The 21,358-nt window shown below is 31.4% G+C and overlaps 3 protein-coding genes across 5 annotated transcripts; 1 reads left to right on the forward strand and 2 right to left on the reverse strand.

Moving 5' to 3' along the window:
• Positions 1-1,574: 1,574 nt before the first annotated feature.
• On the reverse strand, positions 1,575-2,731 carry LOC123891491 (CASP-like protein 4D1). Its single transcript, XM_045941365.1, has 3 exons — positions 2,495-2,731; positions 2,057-2,192; positions 1,575-1,928 (listed from the first exon to the last, which is right to left on the reverse strand). Exons 1-3 carry the CDS (start codon positions 2,686-2,688, stop codon positions 1,725-1,727), a joined length of 534 nt encoding a protein of 177 aa, XP_045797321.1. The 5' UTR covers positions 2,689-2,731; the 3' UTR covers positions 1,575-1,724.
• A 2,650-nt stretch (positions 2,732-5,381) lies between these two features.
• On the reverse strand, positions 5,382-6,837 carry LOC123891493 (CASP-like protein 4D1). Its single transcript, XM_045941366.1, has 3 exons — positions 6,556-6,837; positions 6,120-6,255; positions 5,382-5,842 (listed from the first exon to the last, which is right to left on the reverse strand). The coding sequence occupies exons 1-3, from the start codon at positions 6,744-6,746 to the stop codon at positions 5,636-5,638; spliced, it is 534 nt and encodes a 177-aa protein (XP_045797322.1). The 5' UTR covers positions 6,747-6,837; the 3' UTR covers positions 5,382-5,635.
• Positions 6,838-18,021: 11,184 nt separating this feature from the next.
• Positions 18,022-20,003, forward strand: LOC123891494 (dof zinc finger protein DOF2.2-like). Of its 3 annotated transcripts, none has more exons than XR_006803131.1 (3): positions 18,022-18,221; positions 18,544-19,680; positions 19,836-20,003. XR_006803131.1 is itself a non-coding variant. In XM_045941367.1 (2 exons), exons 1-2 carry the CDS (start codon positions 18,168-18,170, stop codon positions 19,621-19,623), a joined length of 1,134 nt encoding a protein of 377 aa, XP_045797323.1. In that variant the 5' UTR covers positions 18,022-18,167; the 3' UTR covers positions 19,624-20,003. The 3 variants fall into 3 exon arrangements, 1 of the variants encoding a protein (XP_045797323.1); XR_006803132.1 differs by having other exon boundaries at positions 19,842-20,003; XM_045941367.1 differs by having other exon boundaries at positions 18,544-20,003.
• The last annotated feature ends 1,355 nt before the right edge of the window (positions 20,004-21,358 follow it).

Here is a 21,358-nt window from a genome sequence, read left to right on the forward strand (position 1 = left end):
TGACACGTGTCCTACTTTTAAAAAGCAAATTTTTCTCTCTCCAGGGTGTAATCCAGTGAGGCGCACGCGCTGGAATCTGATGGATCAGGATGATCTGGGCTGTCGGATTGATCAGACAGTCTTGATGAGATCAGATCTTGGCTGTCTGATGGAAATCAACGGTCTGTAACCATGGTCCTTCAGTACGCGCGCGACACTGGATCCGCGTCTATTCATGGGTATTTTGGTTAATTAATTAAAAAGAATGGGTATTTTGGTCCAATTGAAAAGGTGCACTTTGCTAACTTAGACCTAACTAGGGTCTAAGTTAGAAAACCCCATATATATATATATATATATATATATATATATATATATATATATATATATATATATATATATATATATAAGTGAAAAGAGAATAGTAATTATAGATGAACTTAGACCATTTTGTGCATCAAACTAAGCTTTCTTTTTGCAAAGCAAATGAAGTCAAATTGATGTTATTTAGCTCTCTTTGGCAAAGCAAATGAGGTTAAGATCGATGCTATGGCTGTGGCTATGAATCCAAATAGAAGAAGACCAGCTGAGGCATTAGCCTTTTCAAAAAATGAATTTAAGGGATGTTCTAGTTCTTCTTTGTAGACTCTATTAAGATCTTTTGAGGCACCAAATCCAGCAGCTGAACCAGAAAGTAAAAGATATGATATCATCTGTCCAAAAAAAAAATTTAAATGTAGCTAAAAATGACAATATATTGAGATAATAAAGTCACATAGTATTTAATTAATATATCAATAGTGTAAATATTTTTTTCAATCTCAATAGATCACGATTCATAACTCTGATGATTAAAAATGCTTCACTTCAGCGTAGTCCATTTAATTTATCAATTAACATCTCAACACTTTTTTGTTTTGTTTTCACCACAGTATATGGGGAACTGGCAGTACTAATTTAGTTCGGAGGTCAGTTCTGACATCAAATCGTTACAATCCTCTCCGAAACACAGTTGTAGGTTAGCGAACATCTCAACACCTAGAAAGCATCGACACCTTTATGATTAGGCGTATCGCGGTGTTCGACACGTGTCGGTGTCCGACACTCGTATGACACTCGTCCGACACGTGTCGGATAGCTCATATCGGTGTCGGAAAAAATTCTATTTTTCACTTAGTTTGACACTCATAACGGTTCCAAATCTTGTACATGTGTTATTTTGTTGCTTCCTACATGATAGTAGGAAAATATGATGACTCCTTCTTTGAAAAACTAATGCAACAACTGAAAATCAAACCAGCTAAATTAAATGCTGTAAGATTTTTAAATCCAATGCCTCCGTCATTCTTATGCATGGACAATTTCTCCCATGAGATATAATTGTTAATTTTTTTTTTATTATCAAAAAAAATTTAAGAGAGCTTTTTTTTGTCCTCTCTCTCAACCAATTTTCCATACGCATGAGTCAGAAATGAACCTCAAATCTCATATTTAAGAAGACCAAAACACTTATCATTTGGATCAATTCATTATCGATAATAATTCATCCATTCTATTAAATATATGAAAACAAGTACAATTTTTGGGAAACAAAATTTTAAAGAAAATAAGGAATATGCAAATCCATTATAAAAATATTTATAATTGATTGACAAACAAAGAAACTTAATGAACTAAATCAAACTAAAAAATTGAAAAGAGAATATAGTAATTATCTTAAATCATAGACCATTCTGCTCATCAAACTAAGCTCTTTTTGGCAAAGCAAATGAGGTGAAAATTGATGCTATGGCTGTGGCTATGAATCCAAATAGAAGAAGACTAGATGAGGCATTAGCCTTTCCAAAGAATGAGTTTAAGGGAAGTTCTGCTGCTTTGAAGACTCTATGAAGATCTTCTGAGGCACCAAATCCAGCGGCTGAACCGGAAAGTAGAAAGTATGATATTATCTGTTTAAGAAAAGGAACAAAATAGAACAAAAAAAATTTTAAGGGACCATAAAATAACTTAAAACCTAAAATATAATTTAACAAAAAAAATGTTATAGAAATATTACTCCATATACTTGTAGGTGTACCTTATCACCATAAAAATCAAACTTATAGCCCCCGTCACCATTTAATATACGATTTCCTGATACCACACTGAAAATTGAAAGTGCCATTTGTAGGAGATTGTATGCAAATCCAATTACTATTGTGGAGATCATGTATCTACATTTACAAAATTGTAGCTAGTTAAGAAAAGAACAAAACTATATACATAAATTTAATTAGTTTGAGGAAACACTTTGGTTTTATTAATAATTTGTTAATAACAATAACTAGCTACATGTTCCCACTCTTAATTAGGGAGAGTTTGTCATCAATTTCGGTCCTACAAGACTTGAGGCATTAATCTCTACAATTACGCGTGAATGATATTTATATTAAAAAAAAAAAAAAAAACTACGTACGTGTAAACATTATATATTGGATAATTAATTGGACATGCTTCAAACTACAATAATGCTCACCGGTAAGCATGGATATCTTTGAACTTGATTTCAGCATCATCATCCTTAGTTAAGACAATGAGTATGAGAGCAATGAGAAGAAATACAAAAGTCAACACCCTAAGAAGTAAAAGGATAGTTCTTGAAACTGTTGAGTTTGAGGGTTTGCTAGTTGAAGTTGAAGTTGGAGTAGTATTTTTTGTGTTATTCTCCATCTCAAAACCTTCTAAATTTTTAGTCCTAAAATAAAAATCTTGGTTTCTTTGTACAAAAGTGATTTAGTTTGTAGCTTTTTATAGCATGAATTATTTGATAAATTTAATTAACCAATTATATAATTATATATGTACAATTAATGTCAACTTGCAATGTAGATACACATAGAATGATTTGCCTAATAAAATAAAATGGGTGACTTTGGAATAGTTCCATCACAACGTGGCCATCATATTGACTAGAAATTGTAGTTGGTTAATAATTTCTATGAAAGCTCATGCTTAGTATTTTGATACATTGACTTCACATTTGGTTGACTATTACTATAGCTGTAGCACTTGTGTCCTCTTCCATTTGATATCATTTGGCTTTTTAAATTTCTATATAGTCATTTTTTTTTTTTTTTAACTTTTATATAGGTTGGCCTGCAGTTTCAAGAATCGGTGAATATTTTTTTTATGGATTTAATATTCTATTTTGTTAAAGTTCAGAGAGAAACACAAAGTGACGGCTAGGATTTCAATAATATTATAATAGCATTACTTAACAAAATAAGGATTACAAGACAATTTATAATAATTCCTAATGGACTACTAGACTACTAACATATAAAGCCCAATACTTAAAGCCCTAATAATATTATTATCTAACACTTCCCCTCAAACTCACGATGCATTATCAGATAATCATCGAGAGTTTGTCAAACAAAAAAACGAAAATCAAACTACTCTAACTAAATATTTTATTTCTAATACTACCCCTCAAGCTAAAGCGTACTAAGCTTTGAGCTTGTTACAAATCAACCCGAAAATAAACTAAATTAACTAATAGCTTCAAATTCAACTTCTTCAGATTTCAGACTTCGAATTGTGAGTATTCCCTCACCGGATTCAAATTTCAGATTGTGAGTATTCGCTCACCAGACAGATTGCGAGCTTTCGCTCACCAGACATATTGTGAGTATTCCCTCACCAGATTCAATGTGAGTATTCCCTCACCGGATTCAATGTGAGTATTCCCTCACCGGATTCAATGTGAGTATTCCCTCACCGGATTCAATGTGAGTATTCCCTCACCGGATTCAAATTTCAAATTGCGAGCTTTCGCTCACCAGACAGACAGATTGTGAGTACTATATTAACTCACCAGACAGAACCAAACAAAACCAACCATAACAAAACAAAACCAATTCGGTCAGAACCAAATCAAATCAAACGGAACTGAACCACAAAAACAAAAGATCCAAAATCAGTCCAGAAAAACAGAACCAAGACATGGACAAAAGACCAAAATAAAATCAACTCAACCACCACACAGTATTATACCAGTATCACCCTTGTTTCTACTATCATGTAACTTGCAAAAAACAAAAGTTGCAAGTCCAACAACAAAAAAACACAATCAAAGCAATAAATCTACTACACCAACTAAATCAAAAAGCAACGAAACTATGAGACATAAGCACTTTGTGGCCACCAAAAAGAACAATATCGACACACTCACATTTGTTTGCAGAACACACGCTAAAATCAACCGCAACGGAAAATCACATCAAGAAAGACCCAAAAACGCAGCAGCACAAATTCAACAGAACAAATATATTCATTCTCATCAGATTTTCGACAACAAATATATTCCCAATCTTTTGGGAATTCGAAAGCGGAAGCAACAAATAGTTCAAGGCGGATCGAACCTTGCTCTAGATACCATGTTAAAGTTCAGAGAGAAACACAAAGTGACGGCTAGGGTTTCAATAATATTATAATAGCATTACTTAACAAAATAAGGATTACAAGACAATTTATAATAATTCCTAATGGACTACTAGACTACTAACATATAAAGCCCAATACTTAAAGCCCTAATAATATTATTATCTAACATATTTAAGGATTTTTCGTAAGAACATATGACTATTTAGTGTCCGATTTTTGAACATATGATTCGGTGAGAGCTTTGCAACACTTCATTAAAATTAGGTATAGTCCGGGTGTATCACTTGTAGTTCCCTTTATTAATAAATTCTTTGCTTATAAAAGAAAAGAATTTTACATATGAGAAAATAAAATAGAACAATATTCAAGGAGCTCTATTTTGTTTTTATCACATTGTGTGAGACTACGAAATATTTAAATCATCATCTTTATTTATTAAAATCGTTAATTCAATTGGTGCAACCATACTGAAAATAGAGGCATTTATTTTTTGACGACAAGCCCTGGCAGCCAAGATTGTCGTGAAAAAAAAAAGAGCATTATCAGTTGGAACTGCCAAGGAACGAGTAATATCTTGTTTGGTCGATTGAAACTTTAGTCCACCAAAACATATTAATGAAATTTTGCATCAAATGGAGAAGAGTGGCTTGGGGGAGGATCTGAATGTTGTTCAATTTGTTAAACTATTCAAAGAGAAAAAAGGAGGCTAGGGTTTTCCATTATAATAATCCAAAAAGTCATGTAGAACAATAGATACAATAGAGTATATAAACTAGTAATTATGAAAGACTAAACTACCCTTATAATAATAATATAATTATTATCTAACACAATTGAAGAAATGTGACTGTACTGCAGTCGATTATTCCATCACTTTCAGGTAGGGGACGAATTTTCCTATAGAAGAGTTACATAAGCTACGAAATTCAAAATTATTCCATCACTTTCATATCGTGCTCGGAAATGACTATTGAAGTAAAAATAAAAGAGGAATTCATTCATTTTATTAAAATATCAAAACAAATACAATTTATGGGAAATAAAATTTTAAGAAAATATGGAACGATTATACAAATTCATTACAAAAAATATATATAATTGATTGACTAACAAAGAAACCTAATGAATTAAAACCAAGCAGAAAAGAAAATGTGAATCTAGGAACATAGATCATTTTGTGCATCAAACTAAGCTTTCTTTGGGAAAGCAAATGAAGTGAAATTGATGCTATTTAATTAGCTTTCTTTGGTAAAGCAAAGGAGGTGAAAATTGATGCTATGGCTGTGGCTATGAACCCAAATAGAAGAAGACTAGCTGAGGCATTAGCCTTTCCAAAGAATGAGTTTAAGGGTTCTTCTGCTGCTTTGAAGATTCTATGAAGATCTTCTGTGGCACCAAATCCAGCAGCCGAACCGGAGAGTAAAAAGTACGATATAATCTGTCCAAGAAAAAATAAACCGTAGTTTAAGATGACAATATATTGAGATAAACGGATGTCATTCCACTTATCCACTTAAGAGTGAAATTTTTTAGTCACTATACTAGTTGACAAAAAAAATAAAAATTATCTGTAATCATAAATAATTTTAAAGTCATGTATATGAATTATTGTGATTTGTCGATTACACCAATGATGTATAAAAATTAAACTCAGACATATATATTGTAGAAAATATTAGTATTTCATATAATTGAAGTTTTGTTATGAGATGTACCTTATCGCCATAAAAATCAAACTTGTATCCTCCATCACCATTTAATATACGATTTCCTGATACCACACTGAAAATTGAAAGTGCTATTTGCAGAGAATTGTATGCAAACCCAATTACTATTGTCGAGATCATGTATCTACATTAACAAAATTGTAGCTTGTTAATATAAAAGGAAAGAAAATGATTAATAGTTAGCTAGCTATATGTAAACAATATTAACTTTTAGCCCTCAAACTAAATTAGACGGTTTAGTAGGTCGGATACTGATGGTAAAAATTTAAAAAATAAAATAAATTAACTTGTGACTGAATTCTGGATTACCGGACTCCTTCCCCGAAAACCAGAGAGTTAATATAAAAAAAAAAAAAAAAAAAACCTCTGAACTTGATAATATTGGATAATTAATTAGAGAACTACAAACTACAATTATGCTCACCGATAAGCATGGATATCTTTGAACTTGATATCAGCATCATCATCCTTTGTTAAGACAAGGATTATGAAAGCAATGAGAAGAAAAGCAAAAGTTAACACCCTCAAAATTAAAAGAACAGTTCTTGAAACTGTTGAGCTTGAGGGGGTGCTAGTAGTAGTAGTAGGAGGAGGAGTATTTGTGTTATTCTCCATCTCAAAACCTTCAAATTTTAAGTTCTAAAATAATTTTTTTTATTTCACAATAGTTCTAAAATAAATTAAAACTTTTTCTTTGTACAAATGTGATGTAGTTTGTGGCCTTTTATAGCATGAGATTGATAAATTTAATTAATCAAGATAAGTACAATGTCAACTAGCCAAGTAATACATAGAATGATTTGCCTAATAAAATAAAAATGGGTGACTTTGAAATAGTGCCATCACAACGTTGCCATAATATTGACTAGAATTTGTGGTTGCTTAGTAATTTCTAATATGAATGCTCATATTTTGATACATTGACTTTACATTGGTTGACCATTACTCTAACACTAGCATTTGTGTCCTCGGATTATAGTTACTACACAACTTCAATTTTATATCACATTTTTTTATAGATTGTCATATGCAGATTCGAGAATCTTAGTTTCTGTCTTACCGTAGTATTGTCGGATTTTGGTGGATTGTACTTTTGGTATCTCTTTGTTGTTTTCAGAATCTTCTCTTGTACTATTTTCGTTTTATATATTACTAATATATTATATATATTTGCCATTCAAAAAAAATCGACAATCTTAAAATATGTTTTTTAAATATCTAACATTATTTTAAGGAGTTTTTTATGAGAGAAAAAAAATGAACATTGATTTATCATGTCATGTACTCTAACTCATTGTTTTGTTTGACTTGGTCTTCGTTGGTGAGAGTTTATTTTGTCCTTTTAAATGAGTTTATTTTGTCTCATCAATACACAGTTACACACAATCTTGGACAAAAATTTGAAATATATATATATATATATATATATATATATATATGGGGGCTGCTAATTTAGACCCAGTTGGGTCTAAATTAGCAAGGTGCACCTTTTGAGTTGGACAAAAATACCCATTTTTTATTTTTTTGGAAGAATAGAGCAACAGGGGCATTTCTGTAATTTTACGCAACAGTACACGCACCCCCCACTTCTTTTTTCCCCCCCATGACACGTGGCAGCGCGTTATTTGACAAAAGCCAAGCGCGTGCATCACACGCGCCGACAGGCGCGCGTGGGTGAAGGCCACACGCGGAGAGAGAAAGCTTTTAAAAAGGAAAGGCCACGTGTCACATTTTAATTGGCTGCGTTAATTTTTTTTCATTTTATACTTTAAACTCGATTATTTCATCGTAAATTAATTTTTTATTTTTTAATTTTTATACCAAAATTCATAATTTTTTTTTCTCTACAAATAGAGACTTGGTTTGTTTGATTTGGACACCGAAAAAAAAACGCAATTTTTCACTACTTTAAACTCGATTATTTCGTCGTAAATTAATTTTTTATTTTTTATTTTTTATACCAAAATTCATAATTTTTTTTTCTCTACAAATAGAGACTTGGTTCGTTTGATTTGGACACAGAAAAAAAAACTCAATTTTTCACTACCTTAATCTCATCAAATAACTAATAATCAACTTACTGAAACCATTTTACCAGCAAAATGGTTTCAGTTTACAACTCTCTGAAACCATTCTACCAGATAAATGGTTTCAGAAGCAAACACAATTAATAAATTACTCACTGAAACCATTCTACCAGTAAAATGGTTTCAGAATACAACTATGTGCAACCATTCTACAAGGTAAATGGTTTGAGAAGCAAATAACTAATAATCTACTTACTGAAACCATTCTACCAGCAAAATGGTTTCAGATTACAACTCTCTGAAACCATTGTACCAGATAAATGGTTTCAGAAGCAAACACAATTAATAAATTACTCACTGAAACCATTCTACCAGTAAAATGGTTTCAGAATACAACTATGTGCAACCATTCTACAAGCTAAATGGTTTCAGAAGCAAATAACTAATAATCAACTTACTGAAACCATTCTACCAGCAAAATGGTTTCAGATTACAACTCTCTGAAACCATTGTACCAGATAAATGGTTTCAGAAGCAAACACAATTAATAAATTACTCACTGAAACCATTCTACCAGTAAAATGGTTTCAGAATACAACTATGTGCAACCATTCTACAAGCTAAATGGTTTCAGAAGCAAATAACTAATAATCAACTTACTGAAACCATTCTACCAGCAAAATGGTTTCAGATTACAACTCTCTGAAACCATTGTACCAGATAAATGGTTTCAGAAGCAAACATTAGTTTTTAATTATCGTTTTATCTCATTTAAGATAGTGAAAAATTGCGTTTTTTTTTTCGGTGTCCAAATCGAACGAACCAAATCTCTATTTGTAGGAAAAAAAATTATGAATTTTGGTATAAAAAATAAAAAATAAAAAATTAATTTACGACGAAATAATCGAGTTTAAAGTAGTGAAAAATTGCGTTTTTTTTTCGGTGTCCAAATCAAACAAACCAAGTCTCTATTTGTAGAGAAAAAAAAATTATGAATTTTGGTATAAAAATTAAAAAATAAAAAATTAATTTACGACGAAATAATCGAGTTTAAAGTAGTGAAAAATTGCGTTTTTTTTTCGGTGTCCAAATCAAACAAACCAACTCTCTATTTGTAGAGAAAAAAAAATTATGAATTTTGGTATAAAAATTAAAAAATAAAAAATTAATTTACGACGAAATAATCGAGTTTAAAGCATAAAATGGAAAAAATCACGCAGACCCATTCATATGCTGACACGTGGCTGCCTTTTTCAAAACTAAAATTTTCTCTCTCCAGCTTATAATCTAGTGTGGCGCAGACAAGATGGTAGGATGATCTGGGCTGTCTGATCAATCAGACAGCCTTAATGAGATCACATCTTGGCTGTCTGATGGAAATCAACGGTCTGTAACCATGGTCCTTCCGTACGCGCGCGACACTGGATCCACGTCTATTAATTTTTAAGAAGGTGGGGGCGCGTGTCAGTATTTTTTTTTTTATGTAAAATTACAGAAATGCCCCTGTTGCTCTATTCTTTCAAAAATTAAAAGAATGGGTATTTTGGTCCAATTGAAAAGGTGCACCTTGCTAACTTAGACCTAACTAGGGTCTAAGTTAGAAAACCCCTATATATATATATATTGACGCGTATTTTTTTTATTAGCTATATTTTTGAAGTATATATTTTTATTCAACCTTAGTTTGTTTGACAAGATCAACATGCAAGTTTATGGCATACAAAAACTCTTCATCTTTTTTTGTTGATAATATGGAATAAAAACCTTTGCAGTCGAAATAAGCTGGTTGTTTGATAATTGTCATTCTCTTCGTGAACTAATATAAACTTTTTGAGAAGCTACTTTGAGTTGATAGTGTATTATTTTTTCCTCTCATTTATATCCCTGTTATCCTAATCCTAATTGATGCAATATTTAAGCTAAATTAAAAATATATTTTGTCTCATTTAATATATATCATATAACATAGTTAAACTGCTAATTTTATCGTATAATTTTGTCTCCCGCCGAAACTTCCCACACTTTTGAAGAACTTTCCCGGATGTAACTCATCCTTAAATTGCTCAAAAAACCAATTGTGATAATACTTATAACACAATTCACAACGAAGCCGGTGTAGTCAAATGATTATAAGTGGGTCAAGAAAATGAGGATATTTTGTCAAACTTCAAAGCCGAAACTAGCTGTTAGTTTCTTGTCCATGTGTAATCAAAACTAGCCGAAACGGCACAATTGTCGTGAAGAGTAATTGTCAACTCAATTTTAAATTGATAAAATATCTTTTTGGATCATATTCTCTTATTATCAAGCTGGATTGTATTTCAAGTTACAACTCTATTTTATATTTTATTTTTCAAATATAGGTTATTGGAAAGAATCCTACAGGCTATAACTTAAGTGTGGTTAATAGAAGAAAAAAAAAAGTTAGAATTTTAATGTATGTATTGGATTGGGTTTAAGCTCAATTTAACGTCGAGCTAGTATGTTGGTTTAAGGCCACACGTCTCTGCTCAGCTCAACGGATATAGAAGTTGACAATTTTGTAATGGTCATTTACTGTGAAATATGGCTTTTTAGCCGTTATATTTTGACAATTATCAATGTCGAGACTGTGAGATCCGCCTCACAATAATGGTTTTGACTTAGTGTTTGACGCTATATATATCTTTCTCATACAATGATGACCTTGGCTCAACATGACACGTCACCAGAACACCTTGATCAAAAAGACTTTCGACACAAGGAGTCAGTTCAATCATCGGCTCTAATCAGGGACGGAGACAAGAATTAAACGTAGGGGGGACCAAGTTTAAAAGTATAATTTCATAAGAAAAAAACTAAATTTTGAAATGCACAACATAAACATGAAATTATAAAATGAATCCAAAATTAATATTGTGAGCCTACATTTACGTACCACTATTTTTAAGTCGGACCTTTTGGCCCCTCTAGTTTCACATTTGTTGTAAACTTGTAATTTTAGTCTCAAACTATGCATTTTGCCACAAAAATTGCAACTCTTGGCTTCAAAAAATTGAATTCTATTATCAAAAGAGATCATAGTTTGTTATTGAATTCAATATTGGGGTAATATATCACCTTTTGTGTACCAAAAAACATTAATTTTAGGGGAAAACATCCATTAGAACCATATTTACAATAAATATAAAAACAGAACCATATTTACAATAAATATAAAAACAGAACCCAAAAAGTTAAATTAAAAAGGAGAACCATTTTCGTGATCGAGTTTAATGAAATAGGAGGATAAAAAACGAAATTAAACTAATAATATAAGGGTCATGCTAAACAGTGCTTCGGGACACTAGTTAAGCATGCCAAAAAAGAAAATAAAAAGACAAAATTAATGTTAGCAAGATGACTTTTTACATCTTTAATATGTTGCATGTACAAATTCCAAGATAACATTTCTATATTGGTAATTTGGTATGTTTTAACTACTGTGTTTAGATTTTCCATATATAATATAATAACAAATTCTATTATAATTTTTTTAAAGAAAATTTAGGGGGGATTGTGGCCGCTGCTGGTCCCCCTACTAGCTTCGTCCCTAGCTCTAATACCACGCTTGTGTCATGAGGGGGTTCGAAGATCATCACATAGAACCTTGATGAACAACTACGTACATACGTGAGTTTGACATCACATCTTAACTCAAAACTTTAAAACATTAAGTTTATAGATAGCTTATAAAGTACTAACATCTGTTATAAACTGGTCTAAATAGAACAATAATAGAGATAAAGAAGAGGGAGAAGAGAGAATGAATAGTCTGTGATATTAGAGTTACATTATATTGATACATATGATCTATATATAGGTAAACATGATAAGGCAATTACATGAGTCAGTGACCTATATAAACATCCACTAATAATATTCATAACAACATATCTACTCTTTTATCTAACGTGGGACTCTCAACTCACACTTAAATATCAACAATTGGTCCCCCAATGGTTGTTGTTCCCGGACAAAAAGAGGCTCATAATAGTAGTTCATTCTCCCAATCTAATTAAGAGAATAGGTTAATATCAAAATCGATAAAATAATTGGTAGACAATTATGAATCTTGTAATTACAATACTAACCCAACTTAATTAATTATTTCATTAATTAGGATAAAGAATAGTGATAATGAGTTGGTTAAATTGTATATTGGGTTAAATGCAGTTTTATCCCCTTGTTTTGATTAAATCGGAATTTTATCTCTCCCTTGTTTTAAAACGCGAACTTTTACCCCTCTTGTTTTATAATTTTTTTGGATTTTGCCCCCCCTAAAATTCTGCTTTCGAGTCACAACTCAATTTGGATCAATAATTCACCAAACGTATACCTAAATGACCGTAATCGAGTTATCTTTCCACAGAATCAAACCTCACTAAATTTGGAGTTACAAAGAGAGATTAATAACCGTTTTAGTGAAGGTATGCCCCCAAAATTCTGCACAAAATCTGATTTCGAGTCACAACTTCAAAACTTCGCACAGAATTCCATTTGGATCCATAATTCACCAAACTGGTACTGAAATGACCGCAATCGAGTTAGTTTTCCACAGAATCAAACTCCACTAAATTTGGAGTTACAAAGAGAGAATAATTATCATTTTAGTGAAGGTATGTCCAAATCAATTATTGTATGGAACTACTACTGGTATTTTTGTCATGTCTCTCACTCTGTAGCTCATTTTTCAATAGTATTTACATGTCCGGAAAGCTAACGAAATTGCCCTTGTTGTCATTTAAATTTCGTCAAATTTGGGGTTACAATGTGTTTGGTAGACGATGTTGAATTTGAAGGTCATAAGTAGATTTCTACAAAATTAGTAATTGGACAGACCTTCACTAAATTGGTAATTAATCTCTCTTTGTAACTCCAAATTTAGTGGGGTTTGATTCTGTGGAAAGCTAACTCGATTATGGTCATTTCGGTATCCATTTGGTTAATTATTGATCCAAATTGAGTTGCGTGCGAAGTTTTGAAGTTGTGACTCGAAAGCAGATTTTGTGCAGAATTTTGGGGGACACACCTTCACTAAAACGATAATTATTCTCTTTTTGTAACTCCAAATTTAGTGGGGTTTGATTATGTGGAAAGATAACTCGATTACGTTCATTTCGATATCCGTTTGGTGAATTATTGATCCAAATTGAGTTGTGTGCGAAGCTTTGAAGTTGTGACTCGAAATCAGAATTTTAGGGGTGCAAAATCCAAAAAATTATAAAACAGGGGGTAAAAGTCCGCGTTTTAAAATAGGGGTAAAATTCTGATTTAATCAAAATAGGGGGCAAAACTGCATTTAAAAGGATGGTCCTCCACTGATTTTGACAAAATCAATGCATATTTGACAAGTGACTCACATGCCACATGTGCGTTAACTTGATAATGATAGCCAAAATTACAAATTTGTGAAAATTAAAAGATCAAAAGTACTATTATAAAAATCAAAGAGTTAAAATGGCAAATTTATGATTTAGCCTAATAAATTTTACCCTAAATAAATATCAAAATAATAGTAGTGTAAGGTCCAATCTAGAGTCTCAATCTAATCTTAAAATTAAGATTTGATGTGTAGTGCATGTCTCCTATCTTCCATGTCACTGTCCATGCATTGCATGGAAATGATACTTACCATTAGCATCATATCATCATATATGCATACATATATGTTTCATGGCTGTGGGGCAGCATCATCTATAACAGTAACAAAGAAAGTAGAGGGGACTTGGCTAAGAAAAGTAAGACTATAGAGCCCCCCACACCTTAGCCATCTGCATATATGCTGACAACAATATGTCCTTTAATTTCTTCTTCCCCACCTTAACAACTGGCGGTTTTACGCCCACCACCACCATCATTTGTCCCCTTATAGTTTCCAATTAAAATTCATCATTGTTTAAAATGTGAATATACAAATTTTTGTAGAAAAACTAAAGGTGGAGCCTACTATATTGTATTCTAAATAGTAAAGTCTATTCATCCGGATATATGTGTTGAAGAATTCATCAATTTTTTTTGGAAGTTAGAATTATAGAGTTAGAAGCAAGGTTTTAAATAGCGGTCATGGTCGCGGTCGTGTTAAGGATTTCGTGATTTTGGTTGTTACGGCTGTTGCGTTACGAAATACAGTCGTTGCGATGTGAATTAATCACAATATCGAACAAATTTTATTAAAACTATTTGTACTATGAGATAAATGTAAAATTTTGAACTAGGAAAGAGTTAAAAAGATATAACACTTTATAATTTATGTTCATATTTGTACTAAAAATGTGATTTTTATTCATTTCTATTGGAAAAAATAGAAGCCTCTATCTATTAGCATTTTGTCGCGGCCGCATATTGCGTTTGATTGCGGCTGTATCGGTGTTTCGTCACGGCCGTATCAACGTTTCGGCGTGATTTTTTTTCACCATATAAAAACGGTGAAAAACAGTAACAGTAGGTGTTTATCTCTTTTTGTTACGACCTTTTTCGCGGTAACGGACCTTTATTTAAAATCTTGGTTAGAACTATATATGACATTGTATGACTGATACAAACTCACTTTATGTAACCTGCTTAATAACGAGAATAATTTATTTTCAAACAATGTGTTGGAGTTGGGCTAGAGGTTGTGTACTCTGTTTGCCTCAGCAACTAAGACTTATTCAATAGGGCTCCTCCTGATAAAAATATCAAAGAACCAACGAGTCTTGTTGTTGATGCTACCAAACAATTTTAAAAGGCTTCCATTTCGATGTTAATTGGTATCCTACGATGAGGACATTTCATAAGCAAAACTATCCTTAAATTTTTCCCATATATATGCCTCAAATAGAGTTTTATCCTACGTAGCTAGGTGCGATCGAGTACGGTATTTTTAGAAAATTAAGCTATGTGTATAGTTTTTATTAATATAGTAATATAAATAAAATATAATAGAATTGTATTGTTAAAACAAATAATTAAGTATATCACAAAGTAATTCAAATTGTTTAAAAATATCAAAACATCAGATTAAAAAATAATTAGCTCAAAAAGAGTCAATTATTTCCCTCTCAATAATCATTAAAAGAGCGACCTTTAATTCAGGTTCATTGATAGAAAAACTAACAACTTCAAGAATATTGGCTCCATCAAATAGATCTCATTCATCTTTGTCAATATCCCACATTTTTATTGTTCCTTTATTATAAGTATATATTACTCTTTCTTTCTCGAGAGAAGACAAAAATTTATATGAATAAAAACTAAATCTTCAGATCTTATTGGATTGAGTCTATTCATTTTCAATGAATAAGTGAATAAATTCAACGGCTATTTGTTGTTGTTGTTTAGTAATAACTGCTACTTTTATATTATATACAAATAAAAATTGATACAGCAAAAGAGTCCACAAAAAGGAGTACAAGATGTACCGAGCCTTAGAGTAAAAAAAAAAATACAAAGAACTCATAGATAGAAAGTAAAGAAAAAAATACAAATAACTCATAGATAGAAAACTCATGAGACATCCATACAATAAACTTTAGTGAAACTTGATTATGCGGAAAAATACTCTAACATTCGATACTTATCGATCTCCTTTTCTACGTTTTCATCATCAAAGAGCATTAATTGTCTGATACTTTTCCGATACGTGTATCAGAGAGTATCAGACGAGTATCAGTATCGAGTGCGTATCGAACACAATACTTCGCCATTTTTAGAGTATCGATGCTTCACAGGACTCGCATAATTCAACCAAAATATTTTTAAGTTGTAATCATTTTTAAATTTAATCACTTGCTGCTAAAAATGAGTATTAATTCATGAGATTCATGTTATTTGATTAGTTGTTCTAAAAAAATTCACTTGGATAGCCTTCATAAATTAATATTTAATTTTTTAAGGTAGGAGCTCCATTATATGTGATGTGATTTTATATCTCCAACTTAAATTTGATCATCATATGTGAAATTTTCCATACGAAATTTTCCACACAACAACCCTCCACAAAAATCACAATTAAGATGTTGCGGTCGCCTTAAAATTTTATATTAGTTCACTAATATCATGCATCAAGCACCTTAAAACATTGATAGTTTTGAAATGTGATTCAATATTATTAGAACTTCTTGAGGTACATCCATTCCTTTTTGCACATCTTTGTGGTCAATTCATATATTGTCGGTGTACCATATTTCACATCTTTTACCTATGCATCGTGAATTTATTCCACTCATTCTTGTTTGAAGTAAGCCTGAGATGAATTAAGTCTTGCTTAATTAAAAAAAAGTAGAGGTTGATCACTTTATTAATGAGAGTATATCCATAAACTAAATATCTTAAAATTTTAGGTTAATAAGATGTTGTATCCAACTCATTTATATAGTTGTTATGAACCCAGTGTAGCTGATACTAGACTATCATTTGTGACCCAACAATTTCATATGTGCATATAAGGGGTAAAAAGTTGATAATTTGAAATTTGGTTAGAAAATAAATAAAATTTAACCAAAATTGTTTTTCTCAAAAATCAATCTATTATGATGTGTTAATATATATCATTCACTCATAATATATAATAAATCTGTAAAATCTAGAACTGAAAGTGGTAAATAGAAATGACAATATGCAAAAGGTATGTAAATTTATGGCACATAACATATACTAATGAATAATTTTACATATAAAGCAAAAAGCTGTTACTATAAAAAAAAAAAAAAGTTTAATTAAATAAAGAATATAAAACCATGACTTTTATTCTGGAGCAGAATCAAAGGAAATAAAGGTCCATTCGATTGAGACACTTCCACCGAAGACCACCCCACCATGACTCCATGACTCATCACCTTTTTACTTTTAAATTCTGTATATTATTTTTATTATTCTAAAGTCTTTTAAGATTAAAACCTCATGGTTTCAAAGTTTGAAATAGTAAGAAGGAACAGCAGCTGTTTTATAGTAAGATACGTAAGAATAATTAATCTAACTTTTGTTATTAAATTTAGTGTGTTCATTGTTTGCATTTTTCTTATCTTTTAAATAATATGGTACCTTTAGTAAAAAAAAAATAATATTGTACCTTTAATTAATATTCATATATAAGTGGAGTTATGGAATTCATGCAATAATATACTAGTATTTAGAGGTTAATTAAGTAGCTAATGTATTTATTATTGTGGATCACATTATGTTTATCTTTTGGTTTTGGTTCATAGGAAGAATAGGAAAAAAATTCTTCGTTTGTATTTTTCGATTGGTTTAATTATCCATCCATTAAATTGTCTTCACAATATCTAATGACGGACTTTTGAATAGTAAGGATTGAATACATGAGTACTTCTTATAATTCAATTTTTGTTTATCAAAACAAAAAACAAAAATATACATATATAAGTAATGAAATTATTTGACTCAAACAGTTAATAAATTTTCTCAAATGACGAATCATTCAAGAGAATATTCCGGTCAGAGTTCAATTTTTGGATAGAATAATTTCTTAACCACATTTTATTTAATTACTTCACGACCGAACTCTAGATTATTAAGATCATTTCTCTAAAAATCAAAAGGTTAACAGAAAGAAAAATATACATATAAGTTATACCCTACAACCAATATTTTAATATTTAAAAACTAGGGCTAGGGATTTCTCTCTTGCCATTTATGCATGGTGATTTTGGAGATATTATAAAACTCTAAATTAATGTTAATGCCACAGTAAAAGAAGAAAATAAAGGTGCTTAAGGAATAAGAAACACGTTTGGTGCTCTTCAATAATCACACAAATATTAATTAATAAAATACAAAAAGAGAAGGAAAAGAATAGGAAACAAAGAAGAACAAAAATAAATATAAACACTACATGTACATACACCCCCACCCACAAAACTCCTTTATCTTTTTTCCTTCTTTATGATCTCTTTTTCTCTGCAACTCTCTATGATGATGTGATTCTCCACCCACATACACTCACCTAAAGAATTCAGCAAAACTTTTGCAAAAGATAGAAAGCATAGCCATGGTCTTCCCCTCCCTTCCAATCTATCAAGATCCACCCAACTGGTCACCACAGGTATTAATATTTCATCAAGATTAATTCTTTTTTTCATTCTCTATATAGCTTCCATTTTTCTTTATTCTTAACTTTTTTTTTTCTCACTTTTTTCTATCTTTAGCTTCTTCATCAATAAAGCTAAGAAGATATAATTGATCAAAAAAGAGATATACTCCTACACACTTTATAATCAATCTTTTTTTCTTTCTTGAATATACTATGTATATATGTGTACTATATATATATATATTGTCAATTATTTCATTAGTCAATTGAATAATTTCTTCTTTTTTCAATAACTTATAATCCTTACACTTTTGTGATAAAATAATATAATCAGCAAGGAGGAATTGGTATTGGTACTCAAAATCCATCACCTCTGCAGCAGCCATCAGCTTCAACGGTGATTGTTACTGTTGAAGCTGATGGCAGCTACCAAGGGTCTATAAGACAAGGATCAATGACCGATCAAGCTAAGATGTCCAAGATACACCAAAATGATGTTGCTGCAACACAAAAATGTCCAAGATGTGAATCAACAAACACAAAGTTTTGCTACTACAACAACTACAATCTCTCACAACCTCGCCATTTTTGCAAAACTTGTCGTCGTTATTGGACTAGAGGAGGTGCACTTAGAAATGTTCCTGTTGGAGGTGGTTGTAGAAGGAATAATAAAAGAAGCAAAGGAAATTCAATATCAAAATCAACTTCAAAACCTAATCGTAATGATCATCGCCTAGTAGGTACTGGTGGTGGTGGTGGTGGTTCTAGCTCAGTAAGTGCAAATTCTTCTTCTATTAATGGTTGCACTAATTCTAATGTGAATGTGGGGATCTCTCATTTTCCTACACAATTCCCATTTTTGGCCTCTTTGCATCACTATAACAACAATGACTATGTTTCTCAAGGCATTGGTCCTATGGTGACAAAAAATATTACCAATAGTACTAATACTAGTGTTGAGTTTCAACTTGGTAGTGGTTTTTCAATTGGTAATACTACTAATGGTGGATCTTTGTTGTTATCAAATGGCATTGGTGAACAATGGAAGTTTCCGAATTCGCTACAAGTTCATCAGCAACAACAGCAAGAGAATCACCAACAATTCCCTTTCTTGACTAGTTTGGAGCCACAAATTGGATTATTTCAGTTTGGTGGAGAAAATAATGATGAAACTCAAAGAAATTTTATTCGCTCTAAGGCAACGGATTCTTCAAGTGTTAGTATTGGAATGATGCCTCAAGTTAACATAGTAAAAATGGAAGAAAATAATTGTCAAGGGTTGAGTTTGTCAAAAAATCTCTTGAGTGGTTTAGGAAATAGTAATGATCTATTTTGGAATGGAAATGGAAGTGGTAATGCAAATGCATGGAATGAATCTCCTAGTTTCACTCCATCACCAAGTCAATTGTTATGATCCTCATAATCTAGTATTTTAGGTTCCTTAAGGAGCCACATATTTTTATGATCAAAGGTATAATTTAAGAGTTAGAATCCTCTTAATCACTTTCTAACTATGGAATTTTTTGAAATTCCACCTATTAATTATGTGTGTAGAATCACAACACTTTGTATTTTATCAATTATATGCAACTTATATTTATCGTTCTAAAGTGTGGTTGTTATTAGTTGCAGTTGTGGTTACACTGCAAACCTTGATATTACGGTAAAATGCAGGCAATTAGCTACGGGGTGATTTTGCTGCAATTGTGATGTCATTGCGGAGACCTCAAAAATCTTTAGGCTATGGCTGCAATTGTTGTTGCTTACAATTTAGAATTATGCTTATTATATTTATCCCTAGTTGTCAACTAAGTTCAAGATAGCTTATATATAATTAATTTCGAGATTAATATATTGAAATTAGTATTGCAAATACGAGATTAATGTTTCAAACAAATGTTGATGTACTTGTATGGTGTGACTGTGTAAATTTCAATATTGCATGGTTAATGTCAGAGTTCTGATCATTTTCTTTGTTTTCATAGTCCTTATTTTCTTTCCAAAAAGGAAAAGAAAAGAAAAAGGCTAATGGAGAGATATGGACAAAATGTTTGAGACAAAGTAATAGTCATATTTGAGCATCATGTACGTAAGAAATTCTGGCATATATAAAGATACATTGAATTAACTTTTTAAGGGATAATTTGATTGTTAATATGCAATTCACATCCCACTTTTTACTACATATATTCTGTTAGATGTAAATTGGGCCTTGCTTAGCTCATAGGCGCGCACAATGCTTAAAAGCCCAATGTTGCTTGCCGTTCAAGCATATTGTAAACTGTCATGTATCTTGCCTATATAAGGTACATTACTTTATGTGAATCAATAGAGAACACATTTACCCAACAATTGGTATCGGTGAACCCTCAAGGGTCCTTATAACTGCAAACGCAGTTTGCAACCGGTTTTTTTTTATGTTACAACCGTTTCTTCCCAATCTTCATCTTCTTCCTTGATTCATCACCTTCATTCTTTCTCTTATGGCTGAATCATCCAACTATATGCAACCTTCAATTCCCAAATTCGATGGCCATTACGATCACTGGGCAATGCTTATGGAAAATTTGCTTCGATCCAAAGAATACTGGACGCAAATTGAAGATGGCATCGTAGTTGCTCTTGCAAATGCAACACCAGAGCAAACCAAACTTGCAGATGAAAGTAAACTCAAAGATTTGAAGGCCAAAAACTTTCTTTTTCAATTAATTGAACGTTCAATCTTGGAGATAATTCTTGAACGCAACACAGCTCGTGATATTTGGGAGTCAATGAGAAAGAAGTACCAAGGTTCCACCAAGGTTAAGAGAGCCCAGCTTCAAGCTCTACGTAAAGAATTTGAGATCTTGCATATGAAAGATAATGAAACTGTAAGTGATTTTTTCTCAAGAACTTTAACAATTGCGAACAAGATGACAGCAGCAGGTGAAACTATGACTCAAACTATAGTTGTAGAAAAAGTTTTGAGGTCATGAGTGAGAAATTTAACTATGTTGTGTGTTCCATAGAAGTCTAATGATGTAACTACTCTTACAATTGATGAATTGCAAAGTAGTCTATTAGTTCATGAAAAGAGAATGAAACCTCTACAAGCCTAAACTTTATGGAAATTAATTTAATAGAGATAAGGAATGGTAGTACTGAACTTA

This window comes from Trifolium pratense, linkage group LG6 (assembly GCF_020283565.1).
Source record: "Trifolium pratense cultivar HEN17-A07 linkage group LG6, ARS_RC_1.1, whole genome shotgun sequence".
NCBI classification, from domain to species: Eukaryota; Viridiplantae; Streptophyta; class Magnoliopsida; order Fabales; family Fabaceae; genus Trifolium; species Trifolium pratense.